This window comes from Pagrus major, chromosome 23 (assembly GCF_040436345.1).
Source record: "Pagrus major chromosome 23, Pma_NU_1.0".
NCBI classification, from domain to species: domain Eukaryota; kingdom Metazoa; phylum Chordata; class Actinopteri; order Spariformes; family Sparidae; genus Pagrus; species Pagrus major.
Window position 1 is genome coordinate 27,350,512 of NC_133237.1, and position 22,693 is coordinate 27,373,204.

At 43.4% G+C, this 22,693-nt stretch overlaps 3 protein-coding genes across 7 annotated transcripts; 1 reads left to right on the forward strand and 2 right to left on the reverse strand.

Annotated features, from left to right (window-relative positions):
- Positions 1 to 273: 273 nt before the first annotated feature.
- Positions 274 to 5,090, reverse strand: jmjd8 (jumonji domain containing 8). The gene is made up of 9 exons (XM_073494419.1): positions 4,764 to 5,090; positions 4,087 to 4,182; positions 3,247 to 3,295; positions 2,587 to 2,683; positions 2,397 to 2,465; positions 2,036 to 2,155; positions 1,140 to 1,207; positions 888 to 1,022; positions 274 to 801 (listed from the first exon to the last, which is right to left on the reverse strand). The coding sequence occupies exons 1-9, from the start codon at positions 4,862 to 4,864 to the stop codon at positions 721 to 723; spliced, it is 816 nt and encodes a 271-aa protein (XP_073350520.1). The 5' UTR covers positions 4,865 to 5,090; the 3' UTR covers positions 274 to 720.
- Positions 5,091 to 5,263: 173 nt separating this feature from the next.
- On the forward strand, positions 5,264 to 14,615 carry LOC141019480 (uncharacterized). Of its 5 annotated transcripts, none has more exons than XR_012180776.1 (6): positions 5,264 to 5,344; positions 6,363 to 9,237; positions 11,214 to 11,549; positions 13,013 to 13,763; positions 13,931 to 14,091; positions 14,305 to 14,615. XR_012180776.1 is itself a non-coding variant. In XM_073494413.1 (5 exons), exons 3-5 carry the CDS (start codon positions 13,083 to 13,085, stop codon positions 14,426 to 14,428), a joined length of 966 nt encoding a protein of 321 aa, XP_073350514.1. In that variant the 5' UTR covers positions 7,362 to 9,237; positions 11,214 to 11,549; positions 13,013 to 13,082; the 3' UTR covers positions 14,429 to 14,615. The 5 variants fall into 5 exon arrangements, 2 of the variants coding, with proteins under 2 accessions (XP_073350515.1, XP_073350514.1); XR_012180777.1 differs by lacking the exon at positions 5,264 to 5,344 and adding an exon at positions 6,260 to 6,299; XM_073494413.1 differs by lacking the exon at positions 5,264 to 5,344 and having other exon boundaries at positions 7,362 to 9,237.
- Positions 9,536 to 21,951, reverse strand: LOC141020002 (trypsin-like). The gene is made up of 8 exons (XM_073495038.1): positions 21,903 to 21,951; positions 20,242 to 20,262; positions 19,351 to 19,513; positions 18,758 to 19,026; positions 16,875 to 17,014; positions 16,057 to 16,305; positions 9,807 to 9,827; positions 9,536 to 9,574 (listed from the first exon to the last, which is right to left on the reverse strand). Exons 1-8 carry the CDS (start codon positions 21,949 to 21,951, stop codon positions 9,536 to 9,538), a joined length of 951 nt encoding a protein of 316 aa, XP_073351139.1.
- Between the last annotated feature and the right edge of the window lie 742 nt (positions 21,952 to 22,693).

Consider the following 22,693-nt stretch of genomic DNA (forward strand, 5'->3'; position numbering starts at 1 on the left):
CGTTATATCAGCAGCATAAAATAGTCTTAAAATGACATTATTATCATTTACTGTAATTATTCCTGGGACAGTGTATCGGCCAACAGAAAGTTGTTATCGTGACACCTCGGTCAGACGTTCATGTTCCCCTCAGGATGAAGTCTAATAACTCTGAAGGCTCCCTGTGGTTCAGACATCAGCTCAGTTACCATCAGAAAAAACAAAGAGAGCAGACACATGATGGTGTCACAGCGAAACCGTCAAATCTTTATCTGTTGGAAGAAAACACAGAGATCCTTCCCAAGAGGCAGACATCTTTACTTCTGAAACAACACTGACTGGATCAGATGTTTTGTGCTTTATTATGTCAACACAGTTCAACTGATTATGAAACAATATCATGACGTAGATCAATAATTCTCACATGTATTTCCTTCAACAGTTGGTCCCACAGGAAGTGACACAAACACATGTTCTGCTAATCTGTGACGTCGCCTGGTCACTGCATGTGAGGGTGAGCAGGAACGTCGTCTCTTTTAGCTTCTTTGGTCATAAAATACACAGTATTTTATTATTAATAATTGTTATTAGGAAACATGGTTTAATTTCAGAACAACCTTTGAACCTGGAGCGTTTCTGTGTCTTCGTCACTCTGCGTCTCACCTGAGTGACCTCCGTCAGTCAGAGGAACAAACTGATGAATCTGATGTGACGAACTCTTTAAAAATTAAAAAATGAAGCTCAGCCGAGGAAGGTGGAGATGAAGACGCTGGTGTCCAGGTTGAGAGTGGCGTGCCACCAGCGGTCGGGGAAATACAACACCTGATGGAGGAAACGGGAGATGAGAGTCTGGACAAGACGTTTCTATGTTGTCTGAGTTGTTGTGTAGAAATGGACGGACTGGTTACCTCTCCAGGTCTGATGGTGCACTCCAGCGGAGCCTCGACCTCGGGCAGGTGGGGGTAGGTCTCTGTCAGCCAGGACAGGGTGGTGCGGTTCGGGTGGAAATGAGGCTCCTGATCAGGCGGGTAGAGGAACCAGCGCTGTGTGATCACAAACACATCGTCCAAGTTTATCTGTGTTCATTTGTCAGATTCAGGAAACGACACAGAAATAAACCAAAACGACACGAAGGAAGGAAGGAAAAGTCATTTGTTCACCTTCCGTCCATAGATGACCTCAGAGTAACCGGGACCGTGCCAGTGGAACGGGACTCCGGTTCCAGGACCTGGACACAAAGAGCAGATCTGAGTCTGAAAGCTGCAGTTGACTCCTTCGTTCTCCTCGACGCTCGTTTTAGACGTATTTCATCAGTTTGGATGTCAGAACTTTTTACAGCTCAAACTCAAATTTAAAATTTAAATTCTGCAGGATCTGACCCGAGCGACAGGTAAAAAACCTCAGTGTCGTCTTTACTTCAGGGCTCATGTTGGGTTTGTCACCTAACTCGCCTCAGCGGGCTTCACAATCCGTACAGTGAACGACAGCCTCTGTCCTTAGACCCTCGATTCAAGTGAAGAAAAACTTGCCACATTGAGAAAAAAACCCTTTTAACAGGGACAAAGATGGAGGAAACCTCAGGAAAAGCCTCAGAGGAGGATCCCTCTCCCAGGACGCACAGACATGCAGCATGTACAGAACAACAACATCATATGAACGTCACATTAATATCCAGCCTGAAGCCTGAACACATGACCACACAGTCAGTGACCTCCAGGCTTTTCTTAAACATATGTAACTCTAAATATCAGTGAGGTGTAAGTCTGTAAGTGTAACAGGCCACCAGGTGTCACTGTGTCTCCTGAGTTGAAGCTCCAGAGCTTCACGAGGCTCCACCTCCCCGTCACCGGCTAACACACCAAACTGAGACTGAACACGTGGAATATTATAATATTAAACCTGCTGAGCATCAGCCCGTTAGCATTTAGCTCAAAGCAGCGCTGTAGCTGGAAAGCAGATTTAAAAATGAACTTCATACGAGCCCTGAAGTTGAAGACGACACAGAGGTCGGCTCAGAGTTCACCTCAGAGCTGTTCCACCTTCAAACTGAACTGACCTGCGATCCCGAAGCTGAACGCTCCGCTGGTGTGCGGCAGGACGTACGGCGGAGACTCGTAGTGATCGAACAAACTCTGCCACTCCGTGAAGTTGTTGTCTCCGAAGAAATACAGCGTGTCTGCAGGAGACAGACACGAGGACAATAACATCGACTGTCAGGTTTGACGTGTTGTTTATGTCTTCAGTAGGAACTTTTCAGTTTGAATCAACTTCAGCCAAAAATCAAAAATGCTAATTTTGCCTTCACAGACACCTTCTCTCCTCGCTCAGCAGGTAAAACTAAACATTCTCCCTCAGGAAACAAAGACACACATGTAAAATAGTTTCTGCCTCCTGAGGTAGAAACACGTTGGTCTCACCGCTGCCGAGGGCGTCTGCAGACTGAGGCCTCAGTAAAATGTCCACGTACTCCTGAAACGGGACGTCCACTGGAACAGAGTGATCACAGACAGTCGCTCAGCGTTTACTCGTTAGATAAAATGTGAGTAATTAAAGTCCATGCAGGAACCTTCAGGCCGTCACGGCACAGGGAGTGTTAGTCGTGCATACCTTTCCTGTAAGAGTAAGTGTTAGCGGTACTGAGCCGAACCCGCCGGTCCCCGTATTCTTGTAGTAAGCTCCACTTGGAGCACAACGACCTGAATTTCTAGAACAAAGTCAGTTTGTTTAACTCCAGTATTCATGACTCTACACTAACATTCTTAAAAAGTTCTGTTTCTGTATTTTAAAAGCACTTTGGATCCGTCAGCTTCAGTCTGAAGGTGTTTATCTTCACCTCAGATCAAAAGTCTGTTCATACAAAACCTCATTTCTTTACTCCAAATACACTTCACCTGACTTTATATCATCAGGAGGAGATGATGGCTGAGCCTGACTTTATATCATCAGGAGGAGATGATGGCTGAGCCTGACTTTATATCATCAGGAGGAGATGATGACTGAGCCTGACTTTATATCATCAGGAGGAGATGATGACTGAGCGGCACACAAATGCAAAATTATAAGTCATATTCTCATAATAAATTGTTTTTTTAAATCATCTGATAAACCACCACAGTCCTGTCAATCATCCCCACCTGTCACACACACTAATTAAAACATTTAGAAACACAAACGCAGCTCTACGACTTCCTGTTCGACACATTAACAGAACCGCTCGTTAGTGTTTTGAAGTGTCAGCATGCAGTCAATGATTGATCCAAGACTTACCGTGTTATCGGTCAGACCTCTGAGGATCACCGGCCGGCTGTACGCATATCTGGAAAGAAAAAAAACATGTGGTCAGCAGCTGTGAGTCAGCGCACGTTCACAGAAAGATCCAAGAACGTTTTTTAAATCTTGTGAACTCCACTTGCTCATGTGCGTTTATCAGAATGTGTGAATATGAACAGAAACTCTGTCCAAATTCACATGAACGTCCCGGAGAAAGAAGAACAATCACTTTATTTTCCATTTAATTCATTTTTATTCATTTTTGTTCGTGGTTGCCGAAGTGGAGCTGCAACATAACGATTATTTTCTTCGTCGAATAATCTGTCAAGTAGTTTTTCTATTAATCGATCAGCTGTTTTATCTATAAAATGTCAGAAAATGGTGAAAAATGTTGATCAGTGTCCTCAAAAGTCTTGTTTTGTCCACAAGATACAAGATGTCTCAGTTTACTGTCACATTTAACAAATCAGAGAATTTAATGAGGGATAATCTGATTATCAAGACAGCTGCAGATTCATTTACTATTTGACAATTGATCCATTAATGGTTGCAGCTCTATTTCAGATATTTAAGTTGCCTCTGTGGTGTGGGTGGTTTCCATGGTGACGGTAGTTTTCAGCCTCAATCAACCCTGAGGAGAATATTGACAAATTAAATATTTCATTATTTTTGTATCAATATGATTCAGAAAAGCTGATAAACTCAGAAAACTGAACATCACTTAACTGTGCTGGAGCTTTTTCCACTTTAAAAACACAAATGTATCAAATATCCTGATATTATTGATCAATACTGAAAATATTCATCATCCAGCTGCTGGAAACACGTCATCTGTACCTTTCGATGAACTGTTGGTGTGACAGTGAAGAGCTGTCCAACACGTCGATGTTACAGGGACCTTCATCCTGCAGACTGAAATCTGAATTCAACGACCTGAACAGACATGAAGATCAGAACAAGGGATCACTTTCCATCACTGCCATTCAAAACCTCATTTAACTTTTATCATATTTTACTTTAGAGCCAAGTGAAGAAGAGTTTAGTGTTAGTTAGCTTATGAAACATTTTGGCAAATCACTTGAGCAGTGATCATAAACATATCGGCCAAGTTCAAATGCAGTTTATTCCCCATTCAAGTTCATCACCTGAGATTATATGAATCTGGGCCCCTTCACTTCTCTGTGAACTCTCACCACATTATTCTCAATATAGTTCATATTTCACTTTTTCTCTCTCTCTTAGTTTGAGTTTCTTCTAATTCTCGGTTGTGAGTTGAAAAGTTGCTTTTAGCGATTCAAACCCTCCGTGACGTGTTAAACAAGTTGAACGTTAAAGCGACAGAATTTTAAATGGAGTTTGGTGTGAAGTTCAGTCAGAGTAGCGGGTATCGGGGCTAAGCTAGGACACAGTTTACAAGTCGCACAACTGATTTTATAGCAAAGTCCAAACATGTAAATCACAAACATTATATTTTAAAATAACCTTTTTAAATAAGGCAGTTTATTGAGACTCACCAGCCGCCTCCGTCACCTGACAGCTGCTCCGCCCTCAGCACGATGAAACATGACAGAACAAACTGTGTGAACGTGTTTAATAAAACTTTATTTTGTTCCATTCAAAACTTTGTCACCAGCGACTGAAACTTCACTGAATCCAGAGGAAAACAGTCACCTCCTGATGTCCGGGTCCTCTGAGGGAGCTGCTTTCATCCTGCCGAGGCACTGAGCCGCTTCCGGTCAGAGAGCCAATCAGAAACCACCACCTGACGGGGACGTGTGCTGCGTTCATGTCCAATGGGAACTATGACATCTACTGTAGAGCTCTGTTACTACAGGTAATATTACAGTGTACTCTACGTTGACGTTACAATGTTGATTAATTAAATATAAATCAGCGACAATAGCGCTTCCACCGGAAGTTTCGACATGATTTTATTTTGAAGTTTCTTGCATGCACTTCCCCGCCCGAGACTGGAAGCTGCACCGGAAGCGACCCCACACTGCAGGTCTGCAGACAGACCCACAGAAACTGAGCTGCAGAAATGAGTCCAGAGAAGAAGAAGCTCTGCTGCAGTCAGACCCACAGTGAGAAACAGGTGAGAAGTCCTCTTATTTTTCTGTTCTCACTTCTCATGCTGAAGATGTTCATGTTGATATCTTCATGTGTAAAAAGCTGGAGGTGAAGTTTATTACTGTCTCAACACACTCTGTATGTTTAATGCACATGAGGACAGACTGAGAGAGAAAGTTCAAGTTCATGAAGACTCTGCATGAAAAGCCAAAGATCTTTCCTGTGGATCTGCTCAGTCTGTACTAAAGAGACGCTCTTATTTCCTGCGTCTGATGAACGAGACCTTCAGACAACAACCTTCTACTTTCTCTGTGCTTTAATAAACTTTAAACAAAAGAAGAAGAAGAAGAAGAGGTAAACAGACCAGGAGACAAAATGGAGAAAGGTCTTCATGTCAGACAGGAAACAGCTGATCAGTGAGCTGCATGTTCACTACATCAGAGTTTATTCCATCAAATCTGTTTCCATCAAACATTTTGCACATTGACTCACAAAAGACAAAAACCACCTGAAGCGAACGCACAAACTTTTTTGCTGTTTCCATAAAATTTCGAAGGTGATATTCTTCAAAACGCTTCATGGAAACACGACTAGTGTGATGTAAATGACATGTTTGTTCTCTGTTACCTGTCGGTGTCAGCAGATGTTTGTGAACACACCGTCTGTTTGAAGTGATCCAACTATTGAACCAGTAACACAACATCACCAGACTCCCTTAACAAATGTAGTGATTTTAAGAGTTGTTGAGTTAAAACAAACTTTATAAACTGTGTGAAACCACCAACATTTCAACAGAGAAGCCCTCGCTGTACGTTTTGTATGTAGATTTAAGAAATTTGGGACATGAAACATCCAAGATGTGAAAAAAAGCCTCTTGGCAGCCATTTTGAATTTTCTGTGCAACACACTGTAGTTTCTGCTGTTTACAGGCGTCGCACTTTAACGAACTCGTCCCTCAGAATCAAACAGATCGACTTCAGGTTGGGTCGGTTCCTTCTAAAGACCTCAGTGATTGAACAACTTGACTTGTTTGTGTGTTGCAGTGTTACAGAAAACTACAGCTGACATCTTTGATCTGATCCTGACAAAAACAAGAAGATGGGTAACGGGATGAGCGAAGAGGAGAGGAGGGACAAGGAGAAGAGAGATAAGGAGGAATTTGTGAGACAAATCTGCAATGGTCCAGATCTGAGAGTCAACAAGACCATCAAGATGTTCACCAGTCTGGATTCTTCAGACCACCTGAGACAACACTACGAGAAGAGGAAAGAGGAGGCGGGCAGCCGCGCTGAAGACTGGATCAAGAGCCTGATGGAGAAGCTGGGTGACTTGACTCCAGCTCCTGAGCTGGCGGGCCTCGGAGCGCCGGCCATCGCCGTGCTCATCGATATGGACTCCTCCGGTCCACCTGAGGAGAGCACAAAGGAGGCTCTGCGACGTGTGTTTGCTGAAGAGAAGGCCTCCGAGGTCTGGGATCACATCGACGAGTGTCTGAAGAGATGCATGATGCACATCGACAACACGGAGGAGCTGGGGCCCGACATCAGACGGATCGAGGTCCAGCTGAGCGCCGCCATCACCAAGCTGAAGAACTCCATGGTGAGGGGCGGGTACGTGACGCCTGAGGCTCTGAAGGCCTGGGTGAACGGGGCAGCCTTCCACATCCAGATGCTGATTCACCTGGTGAGACTGGGAGGGACTCAAAGCTGCGACCCTGTAGAGAGACTCCTCTCTGCTTACCTGAGAGACCTGGACCTGCTGTTCAAGAAGCACAGGGAGCTGATAAGAGGGAAGTGTAGGTATCGTGAGATTACTGATGGAGAACCAGGGTTTATCACCCAAGATGAATATTTCGTGACTGAAGATTCTGAGTGGTATTACATAACTTCAGCTTTCGACTGGAGCAAATATTCTGAGCTTTATTATGACCACAGGTACGGCAGGCAGAGGTGCGACATTCAGCAGCACTTCACTCAGGTAAACGAGAACCTGCAGGAGCTGGTTCATCAGAGAGGCTCCTTTAATATTAACTAAGTGTCAGAGCTGACTCGTCACAGTGTATTCTGCAGACATGTACTCATGTTATCTGTTGGCTGAGAACACAAACAGCCAATCACCAGTTTGATCACTATGATTATTTAAAACAGGGTTGAACAGGGCGGATGAACGATGCCATTGTTGTTTTATACACACGAGGCCGAACAAAGCTCAGTGACGGACGTGTGCTGCAGAGACGAGGACACTTTTAAACCCGTCACAGGGATGTGTGTCGGTGGGAACAGGAGACAGTTTCCTCTGCAGGATGAGACAGATGGAGATTCATGTCAGAGCAACGGTGGGAAACAGCAGCTGCAGTGGTGAGCGAACACACAACTGCTGCCGTACGGCAACACTGAGGGGACACGCTGCCTCTAATGCACAAACAACGATGTCATCGTCCATCACGATGTTTCACTGGACACATCGTTCAGCAGACGTCACCCGACTCTTAATTTAAAACTAATAAAGTGATAAAAGTTATTTAAGAGCATTTACACTGAAGACTGGAGCCGACACACACATCATATCCACACGCTCTCATCATCTATAGGAGCTTAATTACTGAGCTGGTGAAGATTAATGATCACAATCATTAAGTCAACAATTAATATTAGACACTGAGCAGGGCTACGTGAGCTAACAGTTCCTTTAGCAGCAGGCTATCAGAAGCTAACAGTTCCTTTGGCAGCAGGCTATCAGAAGCTAACAGTTCCTTTGGCAGCAGGCTATCAGAAGCTAACAGTTCCTTTAGCAGCAGGCTATCAGAAGCTAACAGTTCCTTTAGCAGCAGGCTATCAGAAGCTAACAGTTCCTTTGGCAGCAGGCTATCAGAAGCTAACAGTTCCTTTAGCAGCAGGCTATCAGAAGCTAACAGTTCCTTTAGCAGCAGGCTATCAGAAGCTAACAGTTCCTTTAGCAGCAGGCTATCAGAAGCTAACAGTTCCTTTAGCAGCAGGCTATCAGAAGCTAACAGTGCCTTTAGCAGCAGGCTATCAGAAGCTAACAGTTCCTTTAGCAGCAGGCTATCAGAAGCTAACAGTGCCTTTAGCAGCAGGCTATCAGAAGCTAACAGTTCCTTTAGCAGCAGGCTATCAGAAGCTAACAGTTCCTTTAGCAGCAGGCTATCAGAAGCTAACAGTTCCTTTAGCAGCAGGCTATCAGAAGCTAACAGTTCCTTTAGCAGCAGGCTATCAGAAGCTAACAGTTCCTTTAGCAGCAGGCTATCAGAAGCTAACAGATGAGTGTTTGTTCATGGTTAGAAACTCACACTTCTGCTAGCTAACGCTAACTTTGTTGTCCAATTCAAAGCAGAATTGTCTTTAAATGAATAAATCTTGATTCACACTCTGTCATCCATCTTGTCCATGTGTCTGAGAAGTGTGGTCCTCAGGGGTCCTCAGGGGTCCTCAGGGGTCCTCAGGGGTCCTCAGTGGTCCTCAGGGGTCCTCAGTGGTCCGGTGTGGGAGGTGTCACAAAAAACTCAGAGTCAGGGGGATTTTTCTGAGATGCCTGAAATAAGGTTTTGCAAATAAAAAATAAGGTGCAATATGTCAGAATCTCAGTTAAAACATTGAAAAATGACCTTGTTACGTGCCCAGCAGGGGCAGAGGATTTGTTTTCTTTCTCCCTCTCTTCTGTCTCTCCCTCCCCTAGTTTCCTTCAGGCGCTGACGAGGAGGCGAGCTGCACCTGTGAGGCCACGAAGTCACCGCCCCCTGTTGCAGTAATTTCTGAGGTGGCCAATCACCTGACTGGAGGCCCAATATAAGGGAGCCTGGCTTAGGAGCTCGCTCATTTTCATTTGGTCGGCACATGATACACTTGCTCAGGCAGACTTGTTTTGGCTTGGTAAAGGGATGTGGTGGGAGAAAGGAGTTAGGTAAGTTGGGGTGCCCTGTACACTTCATCACGTAGTGAACTCTGTCTAGAAACACCAGGTTAGCAGTGGACGGATGCCACTTGTGTATTGTTTGGAAAGTTGTTTTGAGCTCTCATTATTAGAGAAGACAGAGGTTTTTTCAGTGTGAAGAAGTAGTATAGGCCTTGTTTTGTTTTATTGGTTTCATTGCTTTGGCGCTCCACCTCCGTCCTTTCCTCCCCCACATATTGTAAACCACATTGTGAGCTAAGTTCACCCTCATTAAACATTTTTTCTTTAATCGTTAACGTTGTCTTGTCTAAATCCTTGGTTTGTCGTGTTGCCGTTCCCTGTTCCCCTGGACAATAAAAAGGGACGTAACAACCTGAATGATCCACAGAGTGTGAAGAAAGAAGTGTGTGTGTGTGTGTGTGTGTGTGTGTGTGTGTGTGTGTGTGTGTGTGTGTGTGTGTGTGTGTGTGTGTGTGTGTGTGTGTGTGTGTGTGTGTGTGTGTGTGTGTGTGTGTGTGTGTGTGTGTGTGTGTGTGTGTGTGTGTGTGTGTGTGTGTGTGTTTTGCAGAGATATCTACTGAAGTTAGCATGCTAACCAGCTAGCCTGTCTCGGTCCAAGGCTCTTGTGTTAGCAGGGTAAACACTGACACTCGCTGGATGACCCGAGCTCCCAGTCTGGACCACTAGCTGCACAGCTAACTGAGCTAACTAGCTAACGGTAGCTTCAGTTAGGAGTTAGCGGTTATTCTAATATTGCACCTTTAAGATATTTACATGTTTGGCTCTGTGACATAAACTCCATCATTAAATGTCCACAGTTTAATTATAAAGCTCTTCATGTGTTAAAAACAGTTAGCGGTTGCTAACAAGTGTCTGAATGAGACTACAGAGGTTGTCGGGGACATTAAACGTCCTCACAGCGAACACGGAGACTCATCTGCTCACTAGTCCGTCTTTACAGGCCACTTTAGTTACACACTGTTCTCACTCTGACTTTGACATAATATTGTCTTTTAGAGGTGAAAATGGAGAAAGTTTGAAGTCTGGCAATAATTTTACTGTCTCAGGTCTCAGTCTGCGTCAACTGAACCTGATACTGTCTTTATATTTATCAGCCGGGAACAGTGGATAAAAGGTTGTCAAGTCATAAATCAAATGATCTGATAAACATAAATATAAGGTCGAAGTCCAGAGTGTTCAGGTAGTGTACAGGTGATGAAGCAGTGCTACGTGGCTCTCCTGCTCACTGATAATAAACTAGGTGGTTTACAGGAACTCACAGTTACTTTATCACAGTCAAAAAGGTCAAAATACATCAAATCAGATGGATTTTATAGATAACAACTTCTACAAGATGTTTCGGTTTGAAAATCAGTGATACAAAGTTTAAGGTCTGATTTGTAAGACAGTTGAATGGAACACTGACACTCTGGGTCGGCCACCAGTCCAAAGCTGAAGCTACATGAGCTGAACTTCATCACGTCAGTCAGTCTACAAAATGTTACTGGAAACCATGAAATAATATTGTGTTTTAGAGGTGAAAGTGCAGAAAGTTTGAAGTTGGGCATTAATCTCCAGGACATTTCAAAATTGAGGAAGAAGATTAGTTTAGATTGTGGACTGATCATCACAATCACTGTTTTACCTGATTACTGATGAAAAATAGTTACTTTGGCTCTGATGCAGCAGTAATCTGTGAAGTAACTAGTAACTAATGCTGTCAGATCAATGTAGTGGAGTAGAAAGTAACAGAAAATGGAAATACTTGAGTGAAGTACTTCAAAACTCTCTGAAAATACAGTACTTAAGTAAATGTACTCAGTTACATTCCATCAGTGGATAAAACTACTCTTCAGTTGGAGTTTTCTAACATAGGAAATGTTAATGTGCAGGTTTTTTGTCTGAAACATGTTGTTGAAGTAACTGCAGCTCATATTTCCTTTGTTGTCGCTCCTGTTCAGCTGATGGCTGTTTATTCACAACAGGAGCTGTAAACAGGAGGTCACACAACATGTGGTCGTCATGATGGGATGGACGTGCTGCTGCCTCCCTGAACTGACTGAAGAGCATCAGACTTCTGACTGGAGGAGATGAAGCTGCCTGGACTTGTTATAAAGTTGTAACAAACCACAGCTCAGAGGCTGAGAGGTGAAGATAAACATCCTTTCTTTTCTGCAGCTGCTCCCTTTCCAGGAAGTCACATGACTTAAACAAGGCGAGCTGCTGAACAAAGTCCAGAGAAGAAGACCCTCTGCTGCAGTCGGACAGACGACCCACAGCGCTGAGGTCACTTTCTTCTTGATTTGAACTTCCAGCAACAGGTGAGAAACTCTTCTTATTTTTCCATTTTCACTTCTCATGCTGAAGATGTTCATGTTAATATCTTCACATGTAAAAAGCTGGAGGTGAAGTTAATCACTGTCTCAACACACTTTGTATGTTTAATGCACATGAGGACAGACTGAGAGAGAAAGTTCAAGTTCATGAAGACTCTGCATGAAAAGTATTTACGACGCAGCAAACCAGCCGCATTCAGCACAGAGCAGACCGGAAGTCAGACACGAAGCAACAACAGGACATCTGGCTGATTTTCAAAATAAAACACTCCGACAGCACAAATATTTCAAAAAAGAGACAAATACAAGCTCTTGTCCTACACATCCTACACAACACATACCTATAACTGCTGGCGTGCGTGATTATGTAATTATCGCGGGAATTCCTCGGCTGTAACTCCAGCTGTGGTGGACCACAGCTGGCGGATAGTCTGCACAAGAGAGACGCTCTTATTTCCTGTTCAGACAACAACCTTTTACTTTCTCTGTGCTTTAATAAACTTTCAACTTCATTGTGTCAATATTTTCAAATCTCCATTAATAACAAATACTTAAAAACAATCTTTAGTCTGTTTAAATCAGTGGTTTTCAGACAGTTCCCTGTAAGACACACAAAAGGGTCCACCTGTATGCATATCTGTGCAAAACAGCCTCAATAACACTCGTTATCCAATCACTCTACACGGTTTTTAAGGGGATAACATTTCCTATATTTTGTGTTTGTGTCTCTACTATTTAGACAGGTCTCTGTAAAGATGTGGTGGAGACAGGTCTCTGTAAAGATGTGATGGAGACAGGTCTCTGTAAAGATGTGGTGGAGACAGGTCTCTGTAAAGATGTGGTGGAGACAGGTCTCTGTAAAGATGTGATGGAGACAGGTCTCTGTAAAGATGTGATGGAGACAGGTCTCTGTAAAGATGTGATGGAGACAGGTCTGTGTAAAGATGTGGTGGAGACAGGTCTGTGTAAGGATGTGATGGAGACAGGTCTGTGTAAAGATGTGGTGGAGACAGGTCTCTGTAAAGATGTGGTGGAGACAGGTCTGTGTAAAGATGTGGAGGAGACAGGTCTCTGTAAAGATGTGGTGGAGACAGGTCTGAGTAAAGATGTGATGGAGACAGGTCTGTGTAAAGATGTGGTGGAGACAGGTCTCTGTAAAGATGTGGTGGAGACAGGTCTCTGTAAAGATGTGGAGGAGACAGGTCTCTGTAAGGTCTTTATCTGTATCATTACACACCACCGTTGAGCTCTTGTCATCAGAACCTGCTAAAAACTCAGTGAAGTAGTTTGAATTTCCGGAGTTTGTTGAAGCAGAACAGCTTTCAGAGACACAGCTCTGAGTCCGAACAGTTACGTCCACTTTGGGGCTTTCGCTTGTATTTCATGCTCTTCAACTGCAGAAGGAGTTTCCTCTGGCTCTCTAATTCTTCTTCTGACTTTTTTTACAGACTTGATCACGGTGTGACACTTCTCTGGTTTCTGATTGGAGGTTCAGACAGACAAGAAAAAACCTCCATCATGGCTCCAGCTGACCAGCTGCTGGAGCGGATGTTCTCCTGGATCGAGGCGGGAGTTCGCTGTGCGGAGCTGCTGGAGAAACTGGCCAATGAGCTGGAGTCAGTCAGGAAAAAATGCAGCATCGCAGAATTGGTTGGCATCATAGTGCAGGTGTTGGCAGCTGTATTTAAGATCCTGGCTAACATCGCGATCCTTTGGACACCTGCCAGTGGAGCTGCTCCAGTTTTATTTGTCTTAGAAAAAGCATTTAGAGGTGTAAGTTTCATCATTACCGCCACTGCTGAGGTCGTTCAGCGTGGTTCATACTACTTCACCTTGAAAGAGGCGGAGGAGATAGTAAAGAAGCTTAACATGTACACAGAAACAATCCAGAATCAGCTCAAGCAAATGAGGGCAGAGGTGAAGAAGAAGCTTCCCTCTGCAGGCTCACACGAGGTGGACCGACACGTCGTGACTGAAATTGTGAGAGCCGTGGCCAGACGAAGTGGACTGAAGCAGGAAGACGATTTCAGCACAGAGTTTTATTTCAATGCAGATCAGAAAATGGTAAAAATCCAGCAGAGCTCCGAGGAGCTTTATTCAGCAGCAGCTGCAGCAAAAGATCATGCCGTTAATATTTACCAGTTCTTCTCATCTCTAACTGGAAACACAGACGTCTCAGCAGGTGACGCACGACTGGAGGTAAGATTCATTAACTACATGTATTGTTTGATAATCGCAGTAAATGAGATCTAATCTAAATATCATATAATCACACTTCCTACACTGAAGGCTTGAGACTTTACTTCAACTTCAATAATGAAAATAAATCAAGTATTGATCCGTACGTCATTTGTCTTCACCATCAGGCGGTGAAAGGAGGCTGTGAGTTGATGATGGTCGGTCGTCGGGGGATCAACAAATGGAACGAGATGTATCAAGTGTCTGAAGTGAGCCAATCACTGAAGGATGCAGCGGACGCCATTCGAGAGACGTGTCGGACGCAGAAGAAGCAGTTCGACGTCATCGAGTATGTGTGTGAAGTGACGAGGTCTTTGAAACACTGACGCCAGTGAACGTCTCATTTCACTGATAATGACCTCAGACATGATGAGCAATAATGTGACAGTCTGACAGAAGTTGTTGCCTCCCAACATGTACACGAGTCTTATTTCAGAGTAAAATGTGTTTGTTAGCACCGACTGATGTTTGTTTCTAACTGTACGTTTACTGTCATTCACAGGAGGAGTCTTGAGAAGATGGCCAGAAGACGAAGACAGGAGAGGATAGTAGATAGGAAGTCTGTTTTGTATTTGATTGTGGGAGCAGTGCTTTCTGCGTTTGTCATTCACTTCTTACTTCTTTAAATCAAGAAGGCGAAGAAGATGAAGCGTTCAGGTGATTGTCATTGTGCTGAGGCTGGTGGTGGAGAGGGACAACGGATCAGAGGTACCGTGCAGCACCCACCTGCATCTGAGAAGTGATTCCCGAGTTTAAAACAGGTCGTGATTTTATTCCACGTATTCGGGACAATAAAGATATTTTGAACCTCCAGTCAGAGTTCGAGTTGTAATCATCTCGTTGTGGTCTCTAAGATAACGAAGGTTAGAGGCAGAGATAAATGAATAAATTATGGAGGAAGAGGGAGAGAAACTTGTGGAGGTCCATTTCTGCACGAACTAAACCTGATGAAAGAAATGTTCCTATTGTAGAAAAAAATATGAGATAAACACTGACTGTTTTTCCTCAGACATCTGTAGAAGAACTACAGACTGTGATACTCAGAATTTGGACCTTTTTTCCAAAATATTTTGACTTTTTTTCAGAATTTCTCAGAAAATCTTGACTTTAAACTCAGAATTTGGACCTCATTTTTTTTTTTTTTAAGAAAGGACAATAAAAATGTTTATTTCATAACTCCAAATGTTAAGAAAAAATCATTTATTGAACATAATGCAGTGTGAAGGACAGATGTACGTACAGATTGTACTCGGTGTTGTTAAAATGTATCCCAGAAGAATTTACTCACAATCAGACACCAAATAAAGAAAGATAATAAAAACTATCTGTACAAGGTGATGTGCAGTGAATCCTGCCTCAGTGTGTCCTGTTAAACCTCCGTCCATGTAAATATTGATCGTTTGCAGAAAGTAAATCACAGCTGTGGGTGTTCAGTGCATTAGTAGTTACAGTGATGAGTTAATGACAGACACATGTTCACCACTCACAGGATGAACTTCATAAACTTCTTAGATTCAGCGTCGCAAACGTTTCATGTTTGAGCTCAAACAATCACAGTGTTTCAGGTAAAGACGTCAGAAAGTTTCAACATTTGAACAAAGACTCGTTTTTTCTGCGTGTTTGATCGGTTTCAGGACAAAAACTGATCAGTTTGGTGTTGAAGTTTGTTTTTTTTAATTACTTTGACTGACGTGTTACAATTTAATAACTCAACATATTCATTTTCAGGTGACACGTCGTCCTGTTGAAGAGTGATGTCGTTAAATGGAAACTGTCTTCTGTACTGTTATGAAAGTAAAACAAAAAAAAACTTGTCTTAGAATGTTGTTTGAATAAAATAAAAAACAATTAGAACTTTTACGATAATTAATTAGGAAAATAAATATATTAATTAACTAATAACCAAAATATTAATAAGCTGCAGCTTGGTCAAAAATATAACAAGACATCTTCCAGTAATTCTCACACAGTAAAACAGTGTTAACATTAAATATACTGCTTTTAAATAATAATAATAATAATAATTATAATAAAACATTTTGACATTACTTTCTGATTTCTGTCTTTTCTGTAAAACCTTAAACTCCACAAACTGCTGTGAAGGCCGGCGGGTTCAATGTGTTGCTTGTTTTAATGAGAACTTATAATATATAATATATTTATATAATATATAATATATTTATATATATTAATATATGGACTCTAATCTGGTGCATCATTAAACCTCCTATGAGAGGACACAGACAAAGAGAACCGGTAAGACGGACAGCAGCAGAGACAGGGACACCAGTTGGGTGGTTCCGGAGGTCGACCCGTCTCCCTGGAATTGGACGAAGCCGGGCTGGTTGGTGGTGATCTGGCTGTTGATCCAGTCCTGGTACTGGGACACGCGGGTGTAGACTCCGGGGAAGCCGGCCTCAGCACAGCCGCGTCCAAAACTCACCACGCCAGCCAGAACCCACGTCGAGCCGCTTTTACTCACCATCGGGCCGCCGGAGTCGCCCTGAGGGTCACACATTCGTTACAGCACCAGCAACAGTAACTGAGTACTTTTACTCGAGTCATCGACAGAAGTATAATGTTTATACCATTTTATGCTACTTTATGCTCCAACTGTGTTACATTTCAGAGGGATGTATTGTACTCTATTACATTTATTTATTCAGTTACAAGTTACTTCACAGATTGAGATTATAAATACAAAGTATAATTAATTAATGTATTTATTATGATGACTTTAGTTTGTGGGTAATCACCATGATGGAATGTGACTAAGTACATTTACTCGAGTACGGTACTTAAGTAAAATTTTGAGGTACTTGTACTTTACTTGAGTATTTTCATTTTCTGCTACTTCATACTACTCCACTGCAGTTTGGATGCTAATATTGTACTTTTTACATTCATTTCATAACTTGAGTTACTAGTTACTTTGCAGATTACATGCTGCATCAGAGCCAAAGCATTTTTAAATGATTTATTTAATCAACAATGAGATTTAAAACAGACTGGTTCTGATTCTGCTCCAGTGTGTCAGCGGTTGATGGAGGAGGGTTTTCCACACAGACTCACCTGGCAGGAGTCCTTTCCTCCCTGGTCCAGGCCGGCACAGATCATGTTGCTGGTGATCGAACCGTACGCAGCGTCACACTGAGTGTTGGACACGACGGGAACACTCACCTCCTGCAGCCTCTGAGGGAAGCCCAGGGGAACTGAAGAAGAAGGAGGCATCAGTGTTAAACCTGCCCACAGGCTGTACCACTGCCTTCATCATGTGTTGTTCTGCTGCCGTCTGACAAGAGATACAGAAGTATCTGCTGTCTAACACCAGACCTCAGACTGAGACTCCTGAACTGTGTTTAAATGCTCAGAATCGGCCTAACATCTCTCTTAGCCCAGGGCTAACGGCTCCCTCAGCCCGGGGCTAACATCTCCCTCAGCCCGGGGCTAACATCTCTCTTAGCCTGGGGCTAACGGTTCCCTCAGTCTGGGGCTAACATCTCTCTTAGCCTGGGGCTAACATCTCCCTGAGTCCGGGGCTAACATCTCTCTTAGCTCGGGGCTAACATCTCTCTTAGCTCGGGGCTAACATCTCTCTTAGCCCAGGGCTAACGGTTCCCTCAGTCTGGGGCTAACATCTCTCTTAGCCTGGGGCTAACATCTCCCTGAGTCCGGGGCTAACATCTCTCTTAGCTCGGGGCTAACATCTCTCTTAGCTCGGGGCTAACATCTCTCTTAGCCCGGGGCTAGCATCTCCCTCAGCCCGGGGCTAACGGCTCCCTCAGCCCGGGGCTAACATCTCCCTCAGCCCGGGGCTAACATCTCCCTCAGCCCGGGGCTAACGGCTCCCTCAGCCCGGGGCTAACATCTCCCTGAGTCCGGGGCTAACATCTCCCTTAGCTCGGGGCTAACATCTCCCTCAGCCCGGGGCTAACATCTCCCTCAGCCCGGGGCTAACATCTCCCTCAGCCCGGGGCTAACATCTCCCTCAGCCCGGGGCTAACGGCTCCCTCAGGCTAAGTGCAGTGTGAAAAGCACTACAGTATTTCTCCCATGAGGACTTCAGGGTTCCTTGAAATGATAAAATGATTATATTTACTTCCCTGTAGAGATTAATGTGATGTTTCTGCTGCTGAAACTGTAAAGAGTTAATGAGTGTTTATCTGCTGAGCCTCTCAGAATGACTCATCCCTTTGGATCGCTCCTTTGAGCTCATGAGAGGACAGACGTCTGCACTTTGCACCACTGGTGACGTCATGGCAGGTTCATAAACTGATGGAGGAACTGATGGCATGAGGAGCAACAGGTTGATCCTGTGGTCACAGTCCTATTCATCTTCTGTCCTCTCTGTTTTTCTTTCGGTCTCGCCCTGTTGCTCAGGTGAGGGTTGGACCGACTCGTAAATCAAAACTGTTGCCTTCAGGCTCCAGCGCTGCCAGCAGATCTGATATCAGATCTGATATTACACCACAGTGTAACAAATACTGTTAGCATCAAAAGTAAAAGTACTCATTAGGATTACTTCTTCCACCGCTGTTTTTCCCATTTTGAGGTTTTGATGTTGAAGGGAAACTTCAGTACTTTTCAACTTGGACCCTTTTTCTTATCTTTTTGACGGTGCGTCCACTTAAAGCTCTTGTTTATGCCAACGACTGGCTCGGATTGTTATTCTGGCGTTATGGGATGGATGGGAACAGCCACCAAAAATCACTCTCGCCAAAACCACCAGACTCCATTTACAGAATCAGTAATTTTATCATTGTTAAAAACAAACAAACAAAATAAAACTATAAAACCATCTCGGTTCATCTTTCCACTTTTTCTAACAATCAGCAACTCTGGTTACGTCAAAGTTAACCCTTAATTCACTGAGTTATATGGGTCTTGTGTTGTAGTTGCTCAGAAAACACAACAATAAATAACAACAAATGTAAAAATGACTGAACAAATCTCACCGTCAGTTCGGATGGCTCCCCATCCGGTGACCCAGGAGGTCGTCCCGGCGTCGAAGATGCTGCCCGGCGCTGCCAGACACACCGGTCTGATGTAGTCAGTGAACTCAACAGGTGAGGACAGCTGCAACAGAGCTATGTCGTTGTCGTTTGGCCTGACATTGTAGTCCGGATGGTTGATGATCCTGATCACTGTCCGGGACTGCTCGTTAACGTTCAGGAGTTGTTGGGTCTCACGTCCGAGGTAAACGATGAGGCCGAACGTGAGGGTGCTGAGAAACAAAAAAACAGACAACATGTTTAAATATGTGACAGACACACCCACAGGAAGGGTTCGGTTATTGACCGTCTTAAAATAGAGATGTGACTATTTAAACCTTTTTCTTCTATCTTCTAAAAAACCTAATTAGGAACTGTGGGGTGGACCAAAACTGGGATTTATCTAACGATGCCTCACGTTTACACTAATAACATCCCAGAATTTGCGCTTCCCACCCTGGGAGTGACGTTATCAGAAAATGGCCGCCGTGTGAATATGGTCTATACCCTCGTTTGTCAGGTGAAGTGCTGAGACGTGTGACGGGATCAGAGCTCACCTGTCGAAGCAGTGGGCAGCAGTCACGACCCACTGGTTGTTGATCAGGGAGCCTCCACAGAAGTGGCCGCCGCTCCTGTGCAGGCTGACCTGCCAGGGCCAGGCCCCTGCAGGAGCATCCTCCCCTCCCACGATCCTGGTGTTGAGCGGTGCGGTGCCACAAACTGGAGGGAAACAGGCAGAGTTCATGACGCCGCTGTAGGTCGATGATGTTGGCGTGTTAGCATTGTCATCATGAGCTTGTAAGCGTGCTGACACTAGCATTTAACCCAGTGTTGATGGGTATCAGAGTGCAGGAGGGAGGAGGGTGACAGGGCTCAGGTCAGTTTGACGTTGGGTCAACACATTTTTTTGACTTTCTTGGTGTGAACGAGCTGTTCAGATGGATATCAACCTCATATCTGTGCGTTATGAACAGACTTATACCCAGGGAGCGATTAGCTTAGCTAAGCGTAAAGACTGGAATGGGGAAACAGCTCTATGACCTGATAAATAGCATATTGTTATAACAAGAAAAGGTTTCTTGTCAAAAAAGTCAAAAAAAAAAAAAAAAATCATGTCTGTCTGGTTTTAGATGTGTTGCTAGGTGCATTTCTGAACTTTGGACAGAGCCAGGCTAACAGTCTGTATGCTATGCTAAGCTAAGCTAAGCTAATCACCTCCTGATTCCAGCTCTGTAAGTAACACGCAGACATGAGATTGATGACTGACAGTTTAACTTCAGTGGGGATAAAAAGCAATATCTCACTCTCTCCCTCCAGTTTGATGAGTTTGTCTGGAAGCTGCTGTCCTGGATTAATGTTGACAGTTTAAAGGCTGTTTTGAACCGTGACAGTTGTGTGTGTTTTCTTTGCAAAAGAGAAATTAATTGAATAAATTAAACTCAACTCACCATCTAGCTGCGCGTTGCTTCCTGTGGGAGAGACAAAGAATAATCGCTCCGTTAGTCAGGAAACCGTCAGCTTGTTTGTTGTACAGTGATTTTGAAATGTCTTCACTCGTTTGAAAAAAACTAAACCATCTGGTTTCTCACGTATTCATGATAAAGTGGCATGAGCTCAAACCACAGACGGAAACGATAAGTAAAGAGAAGAAATGTGAGACGTAACTGATCTCTCACTGCCAAATCTTTCTATTCAGAGTCATGTTTAAATGAGTTATTTTAACATCTTATGATGCTTTGACCGCCACAAATAATCACTGATACTGAATGTCTGAAGCCCCGCCCCTTCCTGACAATCAATACATCATCTGTCTCTTCATCACTGCAGACAAAGCTTTATTAATAAGGTCCATGAGGGAACAGGAAGGGGCGGGGCTTCAGCTCTCAGACCAATAAGTTACTAAGTACAAAAGAAAAATCTGATTGTCCAGTGTCAAATATTTACACTTGGGTTGGTGGTTCAGCTCAGGCCGACCCAGATATCTTTCTCCAGAAGGACTTTAAAAGTAACGTGGTGTTACACTGAGGACTGTACTGAGGTAAAGTCCTGTGATTCTTGTTCTTGAAGTGACTTATTTTCTGTGTAAAATCTTAATTTGTAAAGTAACTGAAATAGAAATGCTCAAATAAAGTACGTCAAGGCTGAGACGGTCAGGAAGCGTGAACTGCTGCGTCCTGCAGAACCGTCCATCCAGGTGAAAAACCCAGTGTTTAGACCCTGGACTCTTAGTGGTGAACCGTCAGACTGCAGAGCTGCTGCTGTCCTCACTTCCTCCTCAGCACTCCACCACAAAAATATATGGATCTATTAAAGGGACATTATGTAGTTTTGGAGAAAAAAAAAAAATCCAAACTCAGAATTTTTTATATTTACAATATTAATGAGGTAATAATACAAACTGTTTCCATCAGTGAATAAACGAGCTGTTCTCAGAGGAAAATAAGCTCCCAGAACACTGTTTGAAGCTAGAAAGGTGGCAGGGTCCGCCACATTTAAACAAAGTAAAACAGTATAAACTGTGTTGTCCTTTAAAGGCCGGTTTGTTTATTCATGAGTTTGTTTGTTTAGTCTGTTTCGACGTATATAAAAAAAAAATCAGCCAATGAAGATCTGAACATTTCTTCACAAAATCTACATAATGCTCCTTTAATCACAAAGAGAGATGACAGATTCCTTTGTTACCTAATAAATCCTGACAAATCACTGAGTTCAGGTGTTTGACCCGCCGTGTGTGAACAGTCAACACGCTCAGTCAAACTGGCTCTTCTGGATTTTCGTGTTGAGTGAAATATCTTTTAGATGAAACCACTGATCCTGAAGTTTCTATAATTCCCTCTCTCTCTTACCTTACATCACCTGTGGGAACAGGTGAGGTTACAAATGTGTTCTTCACCTCTTTTATAAACAGGCACATACGAAGGAAAACTCCCAGTAAACACATGAACACACATCCTGATACAGTAAAAATGAACTGTCAGAAACAGGAGAGTCGATCTGTTCTATTCAGATTTCTTTACATTCAAATCAATAAATAAATCGGATTATCACACTGTTACTCTACTGAGAATATAATTATATTATATTTATATGTATATTTAACATCACTCACCTGAAACCGTGAAGGCCACGAGCACACAGACGAACAGCTGCAGCTCCATGATGTGATCTCTGGACTGTGGCTGCTCGTATGTGCACAGGAAGCTGTCGGGCTGCTGTAAACCTGCCCACCTGCCAGGTGCATTGTTCTACTGTCATGCTCCGTCCAAGGCAACACGCCTCACACACCTCACACGCCTCACACACCTCACACACCTCACACACACGCCCTCCTTTATAAACACAACCAAATATGTTTTGTTTTGCCCTGAGCGTCAGCTGTGTCTGCTGTGATGTGGAGTCCAGCTCCATTACAAAGTTGTTTCTGCTGCTGGTTCACTTCAGTTTTTCAGGTTCCTGTTTTAAATGTTGTTTTTCTGAGTTTTACAACTCAGACTAGATGAAAGTCTGGTACCTGGGGATTTTACTTTTTTCACATGGCCTGCCCTAAATGATTCGCTACTTAAATCAGTCAGTTTTTTTAAAGTTTTTTAGTAAAAATATATTGATCAGAAGTTGCAATCAAGCTCCTGCACAGTCTCAGTGCAAAAATACATGTAATTCTTCTGTAAGTTAGACAGCATGCAGGAGTTTGATTGCAACTTCTGATCGACTTGTCCCTCTCCTACGCAACCTGAGCTATGAAATAGATGTGCAAAGTATTTCTAAAATATATTGGTAAAAAAATGATCTTTTCTAAGTCTTTCAGGCTGTGGCATTGGTGTGTAGCTGGATAAAATAATAAAATAAAGTGTGTCAGACAGCTGAGTTAGTCCTGACCTCATAACTCATTCTTCTTCTGAA

Bases quoted from the DNA above. Each gene is read 5' to 3' on its own strand.
- jmjd8 (XM_073494419.1), bottom strand. From the start codon at position 4,864: ATGGAACAAAATAAAGTTTTATTAAACACGTTCACACAGTTTGTTCTG. The intron at 2,466-2,586 runs GTATGCACGACT...ACTCTGTTCCAG, and splicing joins CACTTACTCTTACAGGAAAG to TGGACGTCCCGTTTCAGGAG. The intron at 802-887 runs GTAACCAGTCCG...TTCCTCCATCAG, and splicing joins GCACCATCAGACCTGGAGAG to GTGTTGTATTTCCCCGACCG.
- LOC141019480 (XM_073494413.1), top strand. From the start codon at position 13,083: ATGGCTCCAGCTGACCAGCTGCTGGAGCGGATGTTCTCCTGGATCGAG. The intron at 13,764-13,930 runs GTAAGATTCATT...CTTCACCATCAG, and splicing joins CAGGTGACGCACGACTGGAG to GCGGTGAAAGGAGGCTGTGA. The intron at 14,092-14,304 runs GTATGTGTGTGA...TGTCATTCACAG, and splicing joins AAGCAGTTCGACGTCATCGA to GAGGAGTCTTGAGAAGATGG.
- LOC141020002 (XM_073495038.1), bottom strand. From the start codon at position 21,951: ATGGAGCTGCAGCTGTTCGTCTGTGTGCTCGTGGCCTTCACGGTTTCA. The intron at 20,263-21,902 runs GTGAGTGATGTT...TCTCTCCCACAG, and splicing joins CGTGGCCTTCACGGTTTCAG to GAAGCAACGCGCAGCTAGAT. The intron at 9,828-16,056 runs GTTCTCTTTGTC...GAGACAGGCTAG, and splicing joins TGCTGCTGTCCGTCTTACCG to CTGGTTAGCATGCTAACTTC.